The sequence below is a fragment of the Schistocerca gregaria genome, chromosome 4, assembly GCF_023897955.1.
Source record: "Schistocerca gregaria isolate iqSchGreg1 chromosome 4, iqSchGreg1.2, whole genome shotgun sequence".
In the NCBI taxonomy this organism is placed as follows: Eukaryota; Metazoa; Arthropoda; class Insecta; order Orthoptera; family Acrididae; genus Schistocerca; species Schistocerca gregaria.
In genome coordinates, this window is record NC_064923.1 from 78,188,731 (window position 1) to 78,207,007 (window position 18,277).

The window sequence follows — 18,277 nt, forward strand, 5'->3', positions numbered from 1 at the left end:
TTCACATGAGTACCAAAAGAAATCAGCTAAATGTCAATTACGCGATAAGTCACACAAATCTGAAGGCTGTAAATTCAACAAAATACTTAGGGATTACAATTACAAATAACCTAAACACGAATGATCACATAGGTAATATTGTGGGTAGAGCAAACCAAAGACTGTGATTCATTGGCAGAACACTTAGAAGGTGCAACAAGTCTACTAAAGGGACTGCTTACATCACGCTTGTTCGCCCTATTCTGGAGTATTGCCGTGCGGTGTGGGATCTGCAACAGATGGGACTGATGGAGGACATCGAAAAAGTACAAAGAAGGGCAGCTCGTTTTGTATTATCGCGAAATAGGGGAGATAGTGTCACAGACATGATATGTGAATTGGAGTGGCAATCATTAAAACAAAGGCGTTTTCCGTTGGGATGGGATCTTCTCATGAAATTTCAATCAACAGTTTTCTCCTCCAATTGAGAAAACATTCTGTTGGCCCACCTACATAGGAAGAAATGATCATCAAGATAAAATAAGAGAAATTAGGGCTCGCACAGAAAAATTTAAGTGCTCGTTTTTCCTGCATGCCATTGGAGAGTGGAACAGTAGAGAGACAGCTTGAAGGTGGTACAATGAACCCTCCACCAGGCACTTTATTGTGAACAGCAGGGTAATCGCGTAGATGTAGATGAAAGACGACATTGTCCACTTGCCATTGCTACCATCGTACTCAGGCCCACACAGACTGATTATATGAGGTGATAACACATTTGACATCTTACTTCATGGGAAACTGACAACTATCATGTCAACATACTCAAGCCTGCTTGGATCCTACAGAATACATCTCACGTGACAGCAAATTGCACTGACCGCATGGATGACAGTACTTGTTTCAATCTGGACAATGATGTACTTGTAGTGGAAGTAGCACACAAAAATTTCAATCTGAAGAGATCTCAGTTTAACTCATTGACAACCTTCTTCTACTGGAAGGACAGCTCAGTGAAGGCAGGGCAAAAAAGGGGCACCTCCCAAAATATTCTCTCATCACTAGACTTCCATGGCGTATCAACCCAGACACTATTACTTCTCGCTTGTCAGTGGATGGAACCGTCACTATCACAGCCCTGAGAAACAACCACAGCACCTGCACTCGCAAACGTAAAAGGATAAACCCATAGCCACAGTTTCACTGCCTCCATTATTTAAGGCTCCACCACATTCCAATGCTGATCAGCAATTTCATTGTGAATAACCACACCAACTTCCCCCTCACCTCACACAGTACCATCTCTACTGAACAGCAGGAATCAAGTTTCCCTCCATCCTCCTGAGCATCAACCAACAGTCCAAACATGCCCTACTTAGGCAGCCAACCACAGTGTGGTTGGTCACATGTGCCTGCATGAAGAGCAGTGATCCTTTCCCGTGCTCTGCATTCCTTGGAGGGGGTGGGGGGAGACCACATGGCAACACATCAGAGATAGCATTGGTGAATATAAGAAAACTCTCTGCCAGCAGTGGAGCTCTCTGCAGCAGCACTATCTTTACAAACAGTTCATGCTGATGTTTTGTTGTATTCACATGCATCCTTATGTATTGCTACCAAGGAATATAATGTACGTAGTCTGTATTTGTTGTTACAATAATTATATCATCAGCATCCTCAACTGGGTCTTCTCCACAACTTTTTGTCAAGTTTGCACTTCAAGACTGTCTTCAAATATCTTCGCTGCAAGTGGAATTGTAGCTCTAAATCTTTCGTTTACTGCTTTGGGATACAACTTTGCCTTAATTGCTTTCAGTATTATTACATGGGGACTTCAAAAAGCAAGTTACATGTTATTGTGGCAAGGTAAGTAACTTTAATTGAATGCTGCACTACATTTCAAAGCTACACAGGTATGCAAGACTATTTTTCAACACAGTCACCAAGTTTCTGTAGATTGCAGTCAGAATGTTCTACCAATTGTTCAATTCCTTGATGACAGAAATCACATTCTTGGTTATGGAGCCATCTGAGAAATGCTGTGTGAATTTTCTTATCATTGGAAAATCTGTTTCCCCTTCAGCTGCTGCGAATCAGTTCATTGATTAATAAACATAAACATGGTCCGTAGTAGGCAGCAATGTGATGTTTATTTAATCATGTGATTAACTAATCTTGACTGTGTGTCACTGTCAAGCCCTATTTGTAACACCTGTATTTCATGTCATTTTCAAATCACTCTTAACTACAAGTAAAAAGTAACCATATTCTGTCATTTTGTGAAAGGATCCACACAACAGAGACGCCTTTCAAGATCATATTCTGAACTCCGCTCTACGTACAACAACGTGGTAAACATGTTGTTGTACACCCAGGGAAGTTCAGAATATGATCTTCAAAGATGTCACTGTAGTGTGGATCCTGTTGTGAAATGATGGAATACGGGCACTTTTTACTAGTAATTAGAGTGATTTGAAAATTACATGAAATGCAGATGTTTCAACTGGTTTGACAATGACACTTAGTCAAAATTAGCTAATCGCAAGATTAAATAAACATCACATTCCTGCCTACTATGGACCATGTTTACATTTATTAAGTATCTGGAGGCTGTGGATCCCCACAAATACAAAATTTTTAGTTGCTTGATTGTCTGGGCACTGTCATCTATAGTCTATGTTAATGGCCTTCCATAACAATTGGCATCAGTGTAGCCTTGGTCATATTGTTGGCACAATTTTACCATGGATATACACGACACTGCATTTGGTCCATATACTGCCAGAATTTCATGGTGAACCTGTGTGCAGTTTAGACATTTTGGCCACAACAATCATACTGTTCTACATACTTCAGTTTTGGAGTACATTTCAAGTTCTATATCATTTCATTCATGCACTGTGGTGCACAAACCTGGAACATGAATTCTCTTCTGATAATGTGCCACTCTTGTTTTGCAATGGTCTTTGCATGGAAGAACATATGTAAATTACTTTCCGAAGTCCTTATCTATCTGTGCATCATTAATAATTTTTTTTACGCTGTGCCCATCAACTGGGAATAGTCCTTATCTATTTGTGCATCATGATCTGACAGGTCATTAATAACTTTTCTTACACTGTGCCCATCAACTGGGAACAATCTTCAAAGATATTGTCTATGATTGTGGTGCTGTGTCCCTGAACTCTAGCTGGAAAGTACACTGTTTATACCACATTGTAAGAATCAAGTAAATCCATTAACATTCTTTTCTCTGGAGAATGAGTCAGAAAACTTGCATTGAAATCCACATACCAAATTAACTTCATGTCTTTTGGGAGGACAGAGTGTAGCACTGTTTCATATATAGAGAGGATAACCTTGGAGCCTGAATGGTGGGGTATGTATAGACGTGTGATTAAAGGTCTTCCCTTGAAATTTTAAATTCTCTTGTACAAACTTCAAATATTTTGGTATGCTAACTCTTTTGATTCGAGCATTAAATTTGTTATAAATGGCCACATGTCTCATCTGCAATGAACTCCTTGGATAGAAATCAGGTAAGATGTATAGCACAAAATGAATCATTTATACTTCTTCAATGTGAAAATAATGCTCTGGGATAATATCAGAGTCATGAACTACTGGCAGTTCATCTGTTGCATTCCTAATGTCCCTAATACTTTGATTAAATAAGCTTACTGAGTCTTCTGGTTCGCATTTCCCTTTTGTAGAACTAACTTCCAGACTTAAAGGGATCTTTCTCAAGAAATAATACCTCCCAGTTGACTGAAAAAGGTGTAGCTCTTCTACACACGTAATGAATGACGATGGACTGACTTGCAAAACTGCAATATCACTCACTTATGAATTTAGATTACAATTACTTGTTCTACATATTTTGATTAGGCACTGCAGTGACAAGTTCCCTAGTGGATTACTTCACTTTTCAAGACTGATGTACTTAACAAACTTGTCAGCTAAGTCAATGGTACCTGTAGTCTTTCTTGCTGCTCTCTTTTCTCCGTTTTCTTTTCCTACATTCTTCCTCTTGTTTTTTCTCTGTTGAAGTATTTTGCTGTGAACTTTCTTCGGCAGGCTGAAAAAAGACCAAACTTGTTATTTTAATTTCATTAGACTGTTTTCCATTCAAATATGGAGAACATGTTCATTCATGATAAAGTTAAGTTTAGGAGAGAGAAATGGGGTAGGTTAATACCTACACACTTCTTTTAAAACAATGGATGGAGCAAAATCACATAAAAGACAAGAACTCTTTATGTTTTATTGTGCAAGAGTTGTCCACATAAATAGTAGTAAGAAGGCTTTAGTAACACTCCTGGACATAAAAATGGAAGATACAGACATATTAATATTCATAACACTGCCCCTGAAAGACGAAGGTGATTCTGGTGTGGACATCTCCAGTACTGTAGATTGGCCATGTGAAATTTATAGTGGGACAATATAAAGTCACCTGGCTGTTGCTTCACTAGTTACCACTGTCCTTCACTAGCTACTACTGTAACATTGTAACCACACTCAGTTCCAAATCTGAAAGTAAGATCATTAATGAATTACAACACTTACCACTGAAGGCAAGTCTTTTATGTCAAGGTTGCCCCAAGTTTCCCCAAGTGAAATTCCCTGATATTTCACTGATTTCCAGAAAGTTTTAGCATTTTTCCCTGACAAATTTTGAAAACTCAAGAAAAGTTCAGATGTAAGTTGACAACCTGTCTTCACAGCTATGGTACAAGAAACAATAGTGCAAATGAGAAAATATCTAAAATAAACTTGCAAGTAGATGGCATTTCCTGATATGAGCAAAAATCTTTAGTACTAACATTAATATCTTTTGTGACGAACTCTTTTTATGTGGAGAAAGCAAGCCAAATGGCTAGGGTGTTTCATCAAGACCACTGAAGTTGCTTTATTTTAATAAAATTAAACACATTTGGTGACAAAAGTACGCATTTCCTTGGAGTTGCAAGACATATTTGAAATACCTTCACTGATTTTAAAAATAGCCTCAGAAAAAAGTAGGTCTTTTAAAAGAAGTGCATAAAGCGGGCAAGAATTGTGTGAACCAACACTGTAGGTGACCAGCAATAAAATGTTGGTTCTACTATGTTTGTTACTGTCAGTTATTACCCACTGTGTTATATCTATTATTTTACACGTATTATATGATTTTTCTTTTGAGAAATATATGAGGTCTTAGTGTACAAACCACCAGCGACTGACACAATTTTCTTTGTCTTATCGTCCATGCTTTTTAACATATCAACTACTTTTAAATAAAATGTCTATAAAACATCACACTGTATAGCGTGGTTGCAGCGAGATAGTCGCAATCCCTGAAATCCGTTGCCCATGGTCTCTGGCATGCTGAGGAGGACCGCAGTTCTTGGTTCATGGGTAAACCTTGAAAATCCACTGCATTACGCCACACACAAAAACACCCGGCCTGCACGCAAAATTGATGAGACCAGATCTCACAGGCAGAGCCTGCACATAAGTGGGAACCAAATAACTTCAGATCAGCAGGCCCGATCCATTACAGATACCCGCAGAAACGGCCCGTTGCGGAAATCCACTCGTGTGGCCTGCTATTCATGAGCTACAAACAGCGTGTTGATGAAATGATACCACAGTGATCAATCCATACAAGATAACTTGTTCAAACACTCTGAAAATCAATAATAATGAGGATAGGTAGCAACTCGCTGTAAAGATGATTGTCAAGCTGCAGACAGAAATGTAGAAATGACAATCACACTCACAACTAAATTTTCAGCCGTAGCTTTTGTCAGCAAATGGGAGCACACACACATTCACACACTCAGACATAACTCATGCACACACGACTGCTGTCTCTGGCCACTGCGTCTACAGTCTCCGAGAATCAGATCCAAACAAATAAGCTCCTCATGCTTCATTGCCTCCTGTCGGCAGCTCGTTAGAAGTGGTGGCAGCACTGACTGCAAGCTGAGGAGAGTGGTAGGAAGGAGAGAAGCAGTAGGAATGAGGGAGCAGGGAGGTGGCACATACACTAAGCTGCACCCACACAGCAACCACGCATGACACCGCAGTAAACAGACCATTTCACCTACTGAGACAAAAATGAGATTTTTCCAGTGCCTTTTTTTCCCGAAATTTTCTGATATGTTCCTGATTTCCCTGACATGATTGAATTTCCCTGATATTCCCCAATTTCCAGGACCTGTGTCAATCCTGTATGAACACCAATGTACAGATGTAACAGAACTGACTTCCTGGACAGAGAGCGCAGCTATTTACACAAACATCAAACATTCCAGGATATACAAACATCGAAAACATAAGATATTTCAAGAACTTTTCTGAAATGTTAAATACTATATATAAAATAACTGGTGCTGATCAGGTTTGAAAAGGCAACCTGCAGCATGCCATCCAGCAATGCTAACCACTTACCATGCCACATACACCACAGCTCACAGCATTGCTTTCTCTCCTCGAGAAACAGCGACCAACTGTTTCAGAAGTTCTCACTGGGTCCATTACAGAAGCCCAGAGATGTTTGCAGTATGTGATTCCATCATTGGAATTCCTTACAATGGCTGACCTAGTGTCCAATGGAATGGTAGAGTCATGGTAAGTGTTACCTGCCTCCGATACTGTCCGGCATCTTCAAGAATCCCAGATGAGCAGATGTTGGAATGTCAAGCAAATACTTCATAACAGCTGGCCGTGGATGAGCTGGCATAACGAGCAACCATTTCTGCCCTGTTGGATCACAGTTTCCTTACACAGTGCTATATTTATTTATTGAAATTCTCCTTTGGTCAGTTCCTCATCCTTGAGGTCCTTTATAATTTTCAGCAGCGCTGGATCTTCCATCTGTTCAACATTAATGTTACTTAATGCACCAATGACTGAGATGTCATCCACAGATTCATAGAACGGCAGCTGGTGTCCTTGTGTTTGCGTTCACTTTTGTATACCAGAGTGACACCGCACTCCTGAAGCCTCACTGCCCATTTTACCAGTTGGATCCTTCAAGTCAGTAAGCCAGTATAAAGAATGTTGGCCGAAGTGTAGTTTATCTCAGATTTGGAGAGTACTTTGGAAGTGTAAGCTATCACTTTTTCAGCAACTTCCTGAATTTGTACTAGAACTGCCCCTACTCTAAAGTCACTAGTGTCGGTGTGAAGTTCTGTTCCGCAGTCTCAACATACAATTCCAAAACTGGAGAAGACGTAGCACCCACATAAATATAAAGAAAAATTTTCTCACACCTCATTCCAGGAAAATTTGGCATCTCCCTGGAGTAGTACTTACAAGGGACATGCCCTCATACAGTAGGCGTTTATGAATCGCTGGAAATACAAGCACATTCCAAGAAAATCCTTTCATCACAACTGTACCACAAAGTTGGAAAATTATGACTCCTGTTACGTTTTATGGATCAGAACAGACTCCATCACCATTCACTAGGAGCTCCAAAATTTTTATTTATTACTGGGTGTTAAAGAGTCAGTTTTTTAAACAGGCTGAGACCTGCAGTCTGAACATGCTTCCAAATGGTTGTCAGCAGCTTACATGTTTTCCAAAGGTGTTCAAAACTCAACAATGTTGTCCGGTTGGCAAAGGTACATCATCCATTTAATGTGTTGAAGCAGGCTGACCATCACATGTTCGAAGGTCACTTGAACATTACACTGTCCAAGTGCCATAACTTTCAACTCATACAGGCCATCAGGAGTTATGAATACAGTCTTTACCCAGTTAGCCTTGTCAGCCTTGATTCGCCAGTATCCCATCTACATTTCCATAGTTAAGACACACTTTGCTCCTTTCAAGCAGTCTACGGTGTCATTTATGTGTGGTAATGGATAAACATCTTTCTATATGAATTTTTGCAGTCATTAGTTGTTGATGCACAAATTCCATGTGCCATGTCACCTTTCTGCTTCAAAAGGGCAAGAAGAAAGAGCTGAAGACTATCCACTTTCTCCTGGACAATCCATTATTCAGCCAGTGAAATTCTATATGATCACTTGCTAACTGGTGGACGATCAACAGTGTTGGCATGGTGTTTTACAATGAGCCCTCTGTCTGCCTTTTCTCCATTCCAGATTTGAAAGCATCCAAAAACTGAAGCAGAATGGGTGTCACTTGCTGACATTATTTCTCAGCCAAGCCAGACCCTACTGGAAGTTTGATAGTATCTTCCTTCCTTGCATTGTCTGTAGTGGTAGTAGAGCACGGTTCGTCATCAATTGCATTATTCTGCCCTTCCTGGACTGGTTCAGATTTCCCTATGTATATAAGCTTTCCCTATGTATATATGTTTAGGGTTGAGTTGTGCTTGCTCATGACAATTGGCGATCCAAAGTTCTCCTTGACCACCTAAAGTACTTATGATTGTCACTAATAGGCAGACTTCTTTTGTAAGCCTGAGTAGCTTTTTCCTGTCAACAAAAGCTTCATATTTTAACTTTGCATCTACAGTGATGACTGGAACTCCTCTTGTTGGTGAAGGAAGGACAATGACGTCTACAATGGCAAACAAAACTCCCAGAGTAATCTTTATTATGTGCGTTTGTTGCAATAGCTTCATCTGTCTCAAGCTATGATCTTCCACCGTCAATGACTTCTTGTGATGCCTGCAAGAAGTCTCACCTGAGAATACCATTATGACTAAATTTGTTAAAATTTGTGTTCTTTCACTAATAGTAATTCTTGCAATACATGTTCCTGTCAGCTGGATATATTTCCCATTTGTGACCTTCAGTACAATTGCTTGCATATCATGGAAATAGTCTTCTTTGGCTGACAAAAATAAGCATTCGACACTAAAAACAGGAAAGAGTCAACTAATGCCTGGACAGGTTGGCCACTGATTTACAGTCACCTTGGTGACTACTGCCCATGGAAGATTTGTATCTGTGGCAGCCTCACCTCCAGTTTTCTGAAGTGTACAGCTAGAAGAGTGTCTGGCACCTCTGTACAGCTACCAATTAACAGCTACAGCAAATTGGGGATCGACCTCGTCCAGAATATAACAACGGACTTCATCCCACAGGTTGACAATAATTACCTGCAGCTGACTGGCATCAATATGATTGTTGTAATGCTAGAGATCTTGTGGCATAATAATGCCAGACAATATGTCCACGACTTCCACATTGAAAGCATACTGGTGTGTTGTTTCCCATCCTATGAATGTCTGCTCCTCTGCAGGGCACTGTACTTTACAGAGGGGTCAGTTTTATCTGCATTGGTTGGATGCTGGGCTGTCACTTGATGATTGCAAACATGACCGGGCTGGCCAGTCCATTCTTTATGGTATGTTTGGCTGGTTGCAGAGATTGATGTTAAAGATCAATACAACTTTTCTTCAACATTCTCTATTACATCCTGACATAGGATTGACATTCATGGCTGCTATCTCTTGTCTACTCAGTACAACGTTTCTGGCTGCCAAACACTGCAGTATCTGTATTCTGTATGTAACACTGTGATCTTGGGCTTTGTTCTTCAGCTTTTCTTCCACTAAACAGACTTGCTGCAGATTTTTGACAAACTTCTGTTTTCTTTCCGTTCAGCTCAGGATATGTCCTAGCTGTTGAGTTCCTCTTTGTTGTTCTCAAACCACTGCTGGGCTGTGATGTACAAGAAAAAGTTAACAGTTGCCATGCCATCCTACTTGTATTTGGAGACTTGGTCAAATACTTTTAGCCATTTTGTCAGGTCCTGACCAGCATCTCTGGAAAATATTGATACATACCCTAATACACAGCTGACACTCTACTGTTTTGTATACCAACTGTTTCCTGAATATACAGGTCTCAGTAACTATGTTCTGCTTATATTGTGGTTCCTGTCCAAGTATGCTCTAGCTTTTACATTGCCTACATGGATCCAAGGGAATGTAGATATTTTGAAGTATCCAGCACCTCCACACACTAATCCAAATCTGAAAGCCAGTTGTTAGTGAAATAAATAGTGTGCAGCTATTTATACAAACAATGAATATTCCAGAATGCTGCTATTTACATGAATACTAAATATATCACAATATACAAACATTACACATGTACGATATTTCAAGAACTTTTCAGAAATGATACTACATAACAAATAATTCCTGCCCATAAGGGTTGAACTGGCAACCTGCAGCAAATCATGCAGTGACAAAACACTATGCTACACTGCATACAGCACAGCTCACAGCACTACTGTCTGACTCTGTCTCTCTGAAGTGAGCATGAGTGCTGCTGCTCTTCACATGGTCTAGAGTGGACTTGTGTTTGGATAGTGACTGTCATGCTTTCAAATTTACTGCATTATTAATGTGGTGGTGGTTAGTGTTTAACGTCCCGTCGACAACGAGGTCATTAGAGACGGAGCGCAAGCTCGGGTTAGGGAAGGATTGGGAAGGAAATCGGCCGTGTCCTTTCAAAGGAACCATCCTGGCATTTACCTGAAGCGATTTAGAGAAATCACGGAAAACCTAAATCAGGATGGCCGGAGACGGGATTGAAACGTCATCCTCCCGAATGCGAGTCCAGTGTGCTAACTACTGCGTCACCTCGCTAGGTCATGATTAATGTGACGGGCCTTTTAGCTGCACTCCACAAGCTGGTGTGTTTCTTTATAGTGCTTCTGTTTGATGAGTGTGTGATTTCAACTAACCTAAGACCTATTTGGAACTGTGCTTAACCAACCATTGTGTTACACTTGTAAAATGTAGTAGTCACACTTCAACTTAATTTCAATCAGGTACTATTGTTCATTAGTAAGGACAATTTAATCTCTTGTTACAGAATGCTAACACTTGTTCAACAAATGTTGACTGAACTTAAAATGAAGTTACAATACGAGCAATGTGCTTTTAAGAGCAATGCCATTTTCAACTACAACGGTATCAAAATATACTCCATACACAGATATCCTTACGTAATCACAGCCGAGCATCAAAACGAATACAGTGTGCATTCCTATACTTCATGCTTAACAATCCTTTAGTTTTTGCATTATCAAAGAACCTTTGAAGGCAGGTGCACTGTCCCAATTAAAGATGGATTTCATTTTTCTTTTGTAATCCAACCTTCTTGCCACAGTTTTCCACAGCTTTTAATTGGGTTTGTCATAGAATTCTTCTAGAGAAACTGTGCCGCTATGATATAAGAGGAAAAGCTGTGTATATTATACAACCTTTGTTGAAAACAGGCAACAGTGTGTTGAAATAAAACATAAATCCGGTAATATAGAGAAAAATGTCTATTCAGATTTTCTGCAGAAAATGTGAAGTAGCTCAGAGTTCAGTACTAGGATGTCTGCTCTTTATCTTGTATGTAAATGACATTCCCATTGCACCTAATGAGGAAGTTGTTATGTACGCCGACTCAGTAAAGGATTTAGGAAAATGAGACCCAAAGAGAAAATGCTAATGGCAGGACGATATTTTAGAGAAAATAATCTACTGATTATCTAATAAAATCTACAAAATTTCAAACAATCCGAACTTAAAACTCAAATGATTTTATTCTGGGTGTTGGAGATGAAGACCTAGAAGAATTGGACAGTAATAAGTTTCTGGGAATATAAGTGGAGAAATTAGTGACATTGGAAGACTACCTCAATAAGATCTGTTTAAAAAGAAGTAGAAATATATTTATAGTAAGAAAATCTCCTGTACAGTGGGTACAGAAACCCTACTAAAAATGTGCTATGGACTTATCTTTCCCCATATGAGATCTGTTCAAAAAATTCCCGAACATTCATAATTTGGCACCAACGGTGTGTTGGAGTGAAATGAAGTTGGCATCCTTGCACATGCCTATGTTTAATGTGTAACTGCTGCAAGTTTTATTGTTTTATGTCTGTTAGTTATTGTTCAGTGTTATATTGAGTAGAATGTAGTGTCACACAGTTTGCGAATTTCGAGCTAGCAGAGTTACAGGAGCAACGCATTGCATTGAGTTTTGGGTAAAACTCAAGAAAACCTTTACAGAAACACATCAACTGATGCTGGAAGCCTACGGTGATGAGCGCATAAGCTGCACTCAGTGCTACGAAGGGTTCACTCAAGATAACCCTCATTCAAACAAAATTGTGCATGCCAAACCGAAGACTGCTGTCCCAGAGATTGAAGAAATATGTAACATTTGAGTTGGACCATGTCATGAAATCCTGACACAACATCTTGGAATACATCAAGTTGCTGCCAAGTTTGTCCTACTGTTCATGAGTCAAGACCAGAAAGACCATCATCTCACAATCTGTGAAGAGCTTTTGGATCACCAAATGAGAATGAGATATTCCTTGAGAGAACCATTACTGGCGATCAATCTTCACAATGGGTTGGGGAAGGTTCTTCAAGACCAAAAGAAGCTCGACAGGTCAGTTCAAATGTCAAAGCCATGTTGATAGTTTTCTCTGACTTTGAAGGATTAGTTCATGATGAATTCGTGCCACAGAAACAAACTATTAATTGATGGTATTATCAGGACGTGTTGCGACACCTGCGAGAAATGCGAGAAAATGTGATTAGGAAACAGCTTGGAATGTGGTAAGACAATTAATGGCTCTTGCATCATGATAATGCACCTGCACATTCATTCCTGTTGGTGCGTGAGTAGAGCACAAGAAACAAAATCTCTGTGCTCCCTCATCCTCTGTACTCTCCAGACTTACTTTTTATTTTCAAAGTTGAAAACCCTGTTGAAAGGATGAAGATTAGCAATGACAGACAAGTTAAAACAAAATTTGAAGACAGTACTTAGCATGATCCAGCAGGAGGAGTACCAAGAATCCTTCCAAAAGCCGAAAATGGAGTTGGGAGCAGTGTATCAATTGTGGAGGAGAGTATTTCAAGGAAATCATGCACAACAAGTAAAAGACAAGCATAAAAATTTCATGGACAAAGTTTCGGAATTTTTTGGACATATGTCGTATATTGTACTGTATACCAACACGTGGAGGTGCAGCAGATGTTCATATTCAGAGAATTTCAAATCTTCAAAAGAAAGTTATCATATACATAGCAAAACTAACACTACTGGAATCCTGGAAAAACAAATCTAATGAATTTCAAATATTAACAGTGCCAAATTTGTACACCTATGAGACAAAACTTCTTTTAAAGGTAAATTGTACTGCTCTTCTAAACAGAGATTTTCATGACTATAAAACAGTAACTAGAGAAAATTATCATATCTGCACCAAAATGCTGGAAATGAGAGATAGAGACTATAGTAAGGCTGTGAGCTTATTTTAGAACATACTGCCAGTTAGCATAAAGGAACTGAGCACCTTCAAAAGAAAAATGACAGAACATATCATCTCTGGATGTCGGTACAAGATGTAGAAATACTTGCAGGCAAATTCATAGAAAAAAAGCAAATTTTAAATTGGGGAGTGTTAAGCACTTCTTCTTCATGTGGTTATCAACTTCCTGGGGAAGAAACGAAGGAAAACCACCAGGTGTAATGCAGAAAACACAGAGGAAGAGAATTTATAAACTAAGAGGGAAACAGTGTTAGCAAATGTGTTTATTAGTGCAAATATGATTTAAAACATATTTTCATCAGTTAGTATAAACATCTTAGCATTTTTCTGCAGTATGACATATGTACATAAATTGCCTTCTTTCCTTGTGCCTTCAAGACTGTGTATAAATGAATGCATACTGTCAGCAACATATCACTGAAACAATTTTGTTTCTCTGTGTTTTGGCTGCATCTACAATATCTTTAATTATCTGTTATCATTATTATTACTGAAAAATGTTGTTTTTCTGTGTCAAAGATAAATTGGTGCACAATTTTGTTTATTCTGTAAAAAAACTTGTAATATATATGATATATCTAATATCACTCTAAAATCTTATATATGGACAAAATAAACAAAACACTACTTTTTTTTATATTCTGTTGGAACAGAAGATTCACACCATATTGTTTTACTTGTTACAGCATAAACAGCACTGAGAAATCTACCTGCTTTCCAAACAATAATGACAAGTGAAACTGACCTAATAACTTCTTCTGGTACACAGCCTCCATCTACAGTACAATTTATATCAACACTTTTTTTGATACACAGAGGTGAACTCAAGTGTCACCCACAGTAACAAATTAGTGCACAAAATCAGCTGGATGCTTCTTGAAATGACTGTTCTATGTTATTTAGATGATAGGCAGTAATCAAGAGATGAAAGTAAGCTACCACCTTTAAAATTATCCCGTATGCCAATGGAGAAAAATTACTTCATACAAAAAATAAAATGATGGACAATTAAAGTAAAACACAACAGCAAAACATTAAACACTAAGTCAATGAAATCAGTGAGCAAATGAAACTGAATTGCCAGGTGATCACCATGAAACAAAATGATAACATGTTAAATCCATTTGCCATCAAATTCAATAGTTTCTCCCTCAGAGTGGCAGAAATCATTGTACTGTTAGCAACATATCAAGAACTAATGCACTGAATTTTCTTGGCTACAAACAGCATATTACTTTGACAGAAAGGAAACTACAGTGAAAAGACGAATAAAGAACCATGAGACCTATTAGAGTATGACTGTTTTCTGGTGTATCTATTTTCTTGAATTGAAACACAGATATCATCAGAGTTTATAAACTAAATGAGTGTACAAACAGTTTACCACAGATGTGTACTTTCTCTCTATTAGAAGATAAAAATGGCAGTGTTCATGTGTAGCCTCTTGAGGAGTGTACTCTCTGAGGTGTAGAATTTATTTTTATCATTTGTTGTAAATTCAGTGTTTATAGCTGAATTGGATGAGCTCTCATTGTCTTCCTGCTTGGTAGGTATGCAACAGAGAGGGCAACACAGATGAGGACCAATTATTACATTTACGTGTACTTGCATGCACTGTGGAGAAGTATATGTTGCTCAGTCAGGCGGAGCTATGTCAGACAAGTTATCAGAATATGAAAGAAGCTGGAAACTAGGAAAGACAGAGTCAACAATGTGGAAGCTGTTTCAACAGATAAACAACCATGCAATGTAGACTGTTTTACATACTGATAAGAAAGGCAGAAATACGACACTACTGGAAATACTTGGACCCAATACACATGTGACACAGAATGCCTGTCTAATTTTAAATGACCAAACACAATTCTCTTCTCTTAAATTATGCAAATGTTAGATTACAACAGCAAACTCAACTTTATTTTTCATCTTTTGTTAAATGTAATGATTACCACACAATACAAGAACTTGACTTATCATTAATTTGTTGAATTTATGAGTAGCATTAAAAAAGTAATATTTAGGTTTATAAACACACTTTGTCCCATAATTTTAGGTATCTTTTGTATGTAATGCTTGTGTAAGCAACAAATCATTTACCTGTGGTTACAACATACAGCTGTCACCTTACATGGGCTTAAGAAGCAAAATGCTGGTTTATGATCAAATAAATAACATTTTACGGAACATCAGGTAAGTGTTTCCTTTTTAAAGTCATTGCCATATGACAAGCGCAACCATAACATCCAGTTTATTGTTGCTTAAACATATATTTCGGTTAAAATAGTGTGTTGTTGTTAACAGTAGCCAGGAGCCAAGGTTACATACAAGAGCCTCACTCCCCATTGAAATGGAACAGACTGATACATATTATAGTACATAACACATTGTCATCACCTTCCATGCAGGCAGTAACAGTTCAGAGTACACCGTTCCACTTGCAAGTTGTAACGGACTTCTACTAACAATAAGCAAATTACAGTTTTATTTACTGTGTGCATTTCGGATTAAAATCTTAAAATTGCTTGGGTGCTTTGTCTTTGCTAGCCACAGTTTTGCATTTAACTACTGAGTATCATATATTTATGCCATCTGTTTTGCATCAGTCATTGGTTTTCACGTGAGTAGTTACTTACAACAACTGTGGAGCTCATTAATCGGTCAGCAGCTCTCATACAGGCAGCAGTCCTTCAGAGCACAGTGTTTCACTTCTGAGTTCCAAGTTTTAAATCACAGTTTATTCTATTGTTTCTGTGACTTTAGTATGGATAGCGATTGTGATTGCATGTTCAGATGCAAGCTGAGTTGGTGACCCTTTGGCCGCAGCTCTAGGCGGTGCTGATTTCGCTCATGCCACTTGAGGGTGTTACCAATAGGCATTGCTGTGGGGGTGGGGTGGGGGTGGGGGGGGCATGGAGATGCCAAGTATGTCCAGCACGTCCCTCATGTCCCCAAACCGGTCCACTAGTGTGACTACCCTGAGTACTGCTCGCATTGAGGATAATCCTTCACCTGTAGTCAAGTGAGAGGCTGTTTCAAGGTGTAGCAGGCAGTGAAAGATATTGCGGGAAGCTGATCGAAGGGGCTCCAGGTTTATCCAGCAAGCAAGTTTCAGGCACCATCTCTGGCTGACAGACCCTGAGCCACATGCAGTCGCTCACCCGTTCAAGAGGAAACCTCTCCATTCACAAGATCTCGGCATTCACAGTGGGTGGGTTTACTGGTACTTCGGAGCTCCGATGTCAGGCACATAATGTGTGCTCTTAAGAATATGGCTGTCAAGGAGGGAAAGAAGTTCAGTGTGCAATCTGTGTGTACACTGGTAGGAGTAATTCCAGAAGTAGGATGAGTCCTTCCAGATGCCATGAAGTCCACAGGGTACAGCCAATGGCAGGTGGTGGCACATGTTAGTACTAACAAAGGGTGTTACTTTGGATCAGATGAGATTTTCTCTAGTTTTGGGTGGCTAGCTGAAGTGGTACAGACTGTCAGACGAAAGCTGAGCACACTGATCGACTGTGGACCTTTGGTACAAAGTCGAATGGAGGGTCTGAATCGTAGGCTTACATGGTTCTGCCACTGTGTAGGTTGCAGATTTCTCAATTTGCACCATAGGGTGATGGAGTTTCATGTTCCGCTTAACAGGGCAGGGGTCATGTGGAATGGGATGCATAGGTTTTTTAGATTACAGGGTCTCGGGAAAGTGCAGAAAGGGGTTCAGTTTTGAAGGGTGCAGGATGAATACATGAAGAGGGCACACATAGTAACAATCAGTATCATAGCAGTTCACTGTTGTAGCTGTGTTGCAAGAGAACCTGAGCTCCAAGTGCTAACAGAAAGCACTGACGTTCAGATCGTTATATGTTTCAAAACTGTCAAAAGGCGGACATTAGGTTAAGCCAAAATTTTTACAAAGGGCCTAACAGTGTTGTGGCGGATCTTTGTTGCTGTTAGAAGTCGATTATCTGGTAGTGAAATTGATGTATAGGTTAGTGTGGGCAGAGGCTATACTTGACAACCGGAATAATCTATGATTGGTTCCCTTTATCAACCCCCCCCCCCCCCCCCCCCCCAGACTCAGATGACACAGCTGCTGAACAGTTCAAAGACAACTTGAGTCTCGTCACAAACTGGTACCCCCACTCATATGAATATAGCTGGTGACCTCAATATATCCTTGAGTTGCTGGTGAAAATACACATTCAAAGCCTGTTGTAGGTAAAAACAACATCAGAAATTGTACTAAATACTTTCTGCAAAAACTTTTGAGCCCACTTGAAGTGTAAATGGCTGTGAAAACATACTTGACCTCTTAGCAACAAATAATCCTGATCAAATAGGGAGTATTATGACAGATGAAGGGGTTAGTGACCACAAGGTCACTGTAGCAAGACTTAATACTGCAGCATCCAAATCCACCAAAAGTGAATGCAAAATATCTGTTTAATAACATGAGTAACTAAGAAGTAGGTATCTTAGGTGTAGCAAAGCAGCCTAAAGCACTTAATAAAAGCAAGTCTTCCCATCCAGATTAAATACCAACAAGGTTCCTTTCAGGGTTTGTTGATACAATTAGCAAATATACAGGGGTGTTACAAAAAGATGCGGCCAAACTTTCAGGAAACATTCCTCACACACAAATAAAGAAAAGATGTTATGTGGACATGAGTCCGGAAACGCTTAATTTCCATGTTAGAGCTCATTTTAGTTTCGTCAGTATGTGCTGTACTTCCTCGATTCACCGCCAGTTGGCCCAATTGAAGGAATGTAATGTTGACTTTGGTGCTTGTGTTGACATGCGACTCATTGCTCTACAGTACTAGCATCAAGCACATCAGCACGTAGCATCAACAGGTTAGTGTTCATCACGAACGTGGTTTTGCAGTCAGTGCAATGTTTACAAATGCGGAGTTGGCAGATGCCCATTTGATGTATGGATTAGCACGGGGCAATAGCCATGACGCGGTACATTTGTATCGAGACAGACACCAGCAATAGACGAGGCAATTCTTCGTGCAGTTGACGATAACCCCAATGT

General features: G+C 39.4%; 1 protein-coding gene across 3 annotated transcripts in view; it reads right to left on the reverse strand.

Moving 5' to 3' along the window:
• Positions 1–18,277, reverse strand: part of LOC126268134 (protein bric-a-brac 2-like) — a 129,017-nt gene that overhangs the window by 103,392 nt on the left and 7,348 nt on the right. For all 3 annotated transcript variants that reach the window (XR_007549096.1, XM_049973665.1, XM_049973666.1), the window contains exon 4: positions 3,954–4,057. Coding sequence is in view for 2 of the 3 variants with exons in the window: in XM_049973665.1 (XP_049829622.1) it covers positions 3,954–4,057 (104 nt within the window). In the remaining variant the exon portion in view is untranslated. The remainder of the gene's footprint in view (positions 1–3,953; positions 4,058–18,277) is intronic.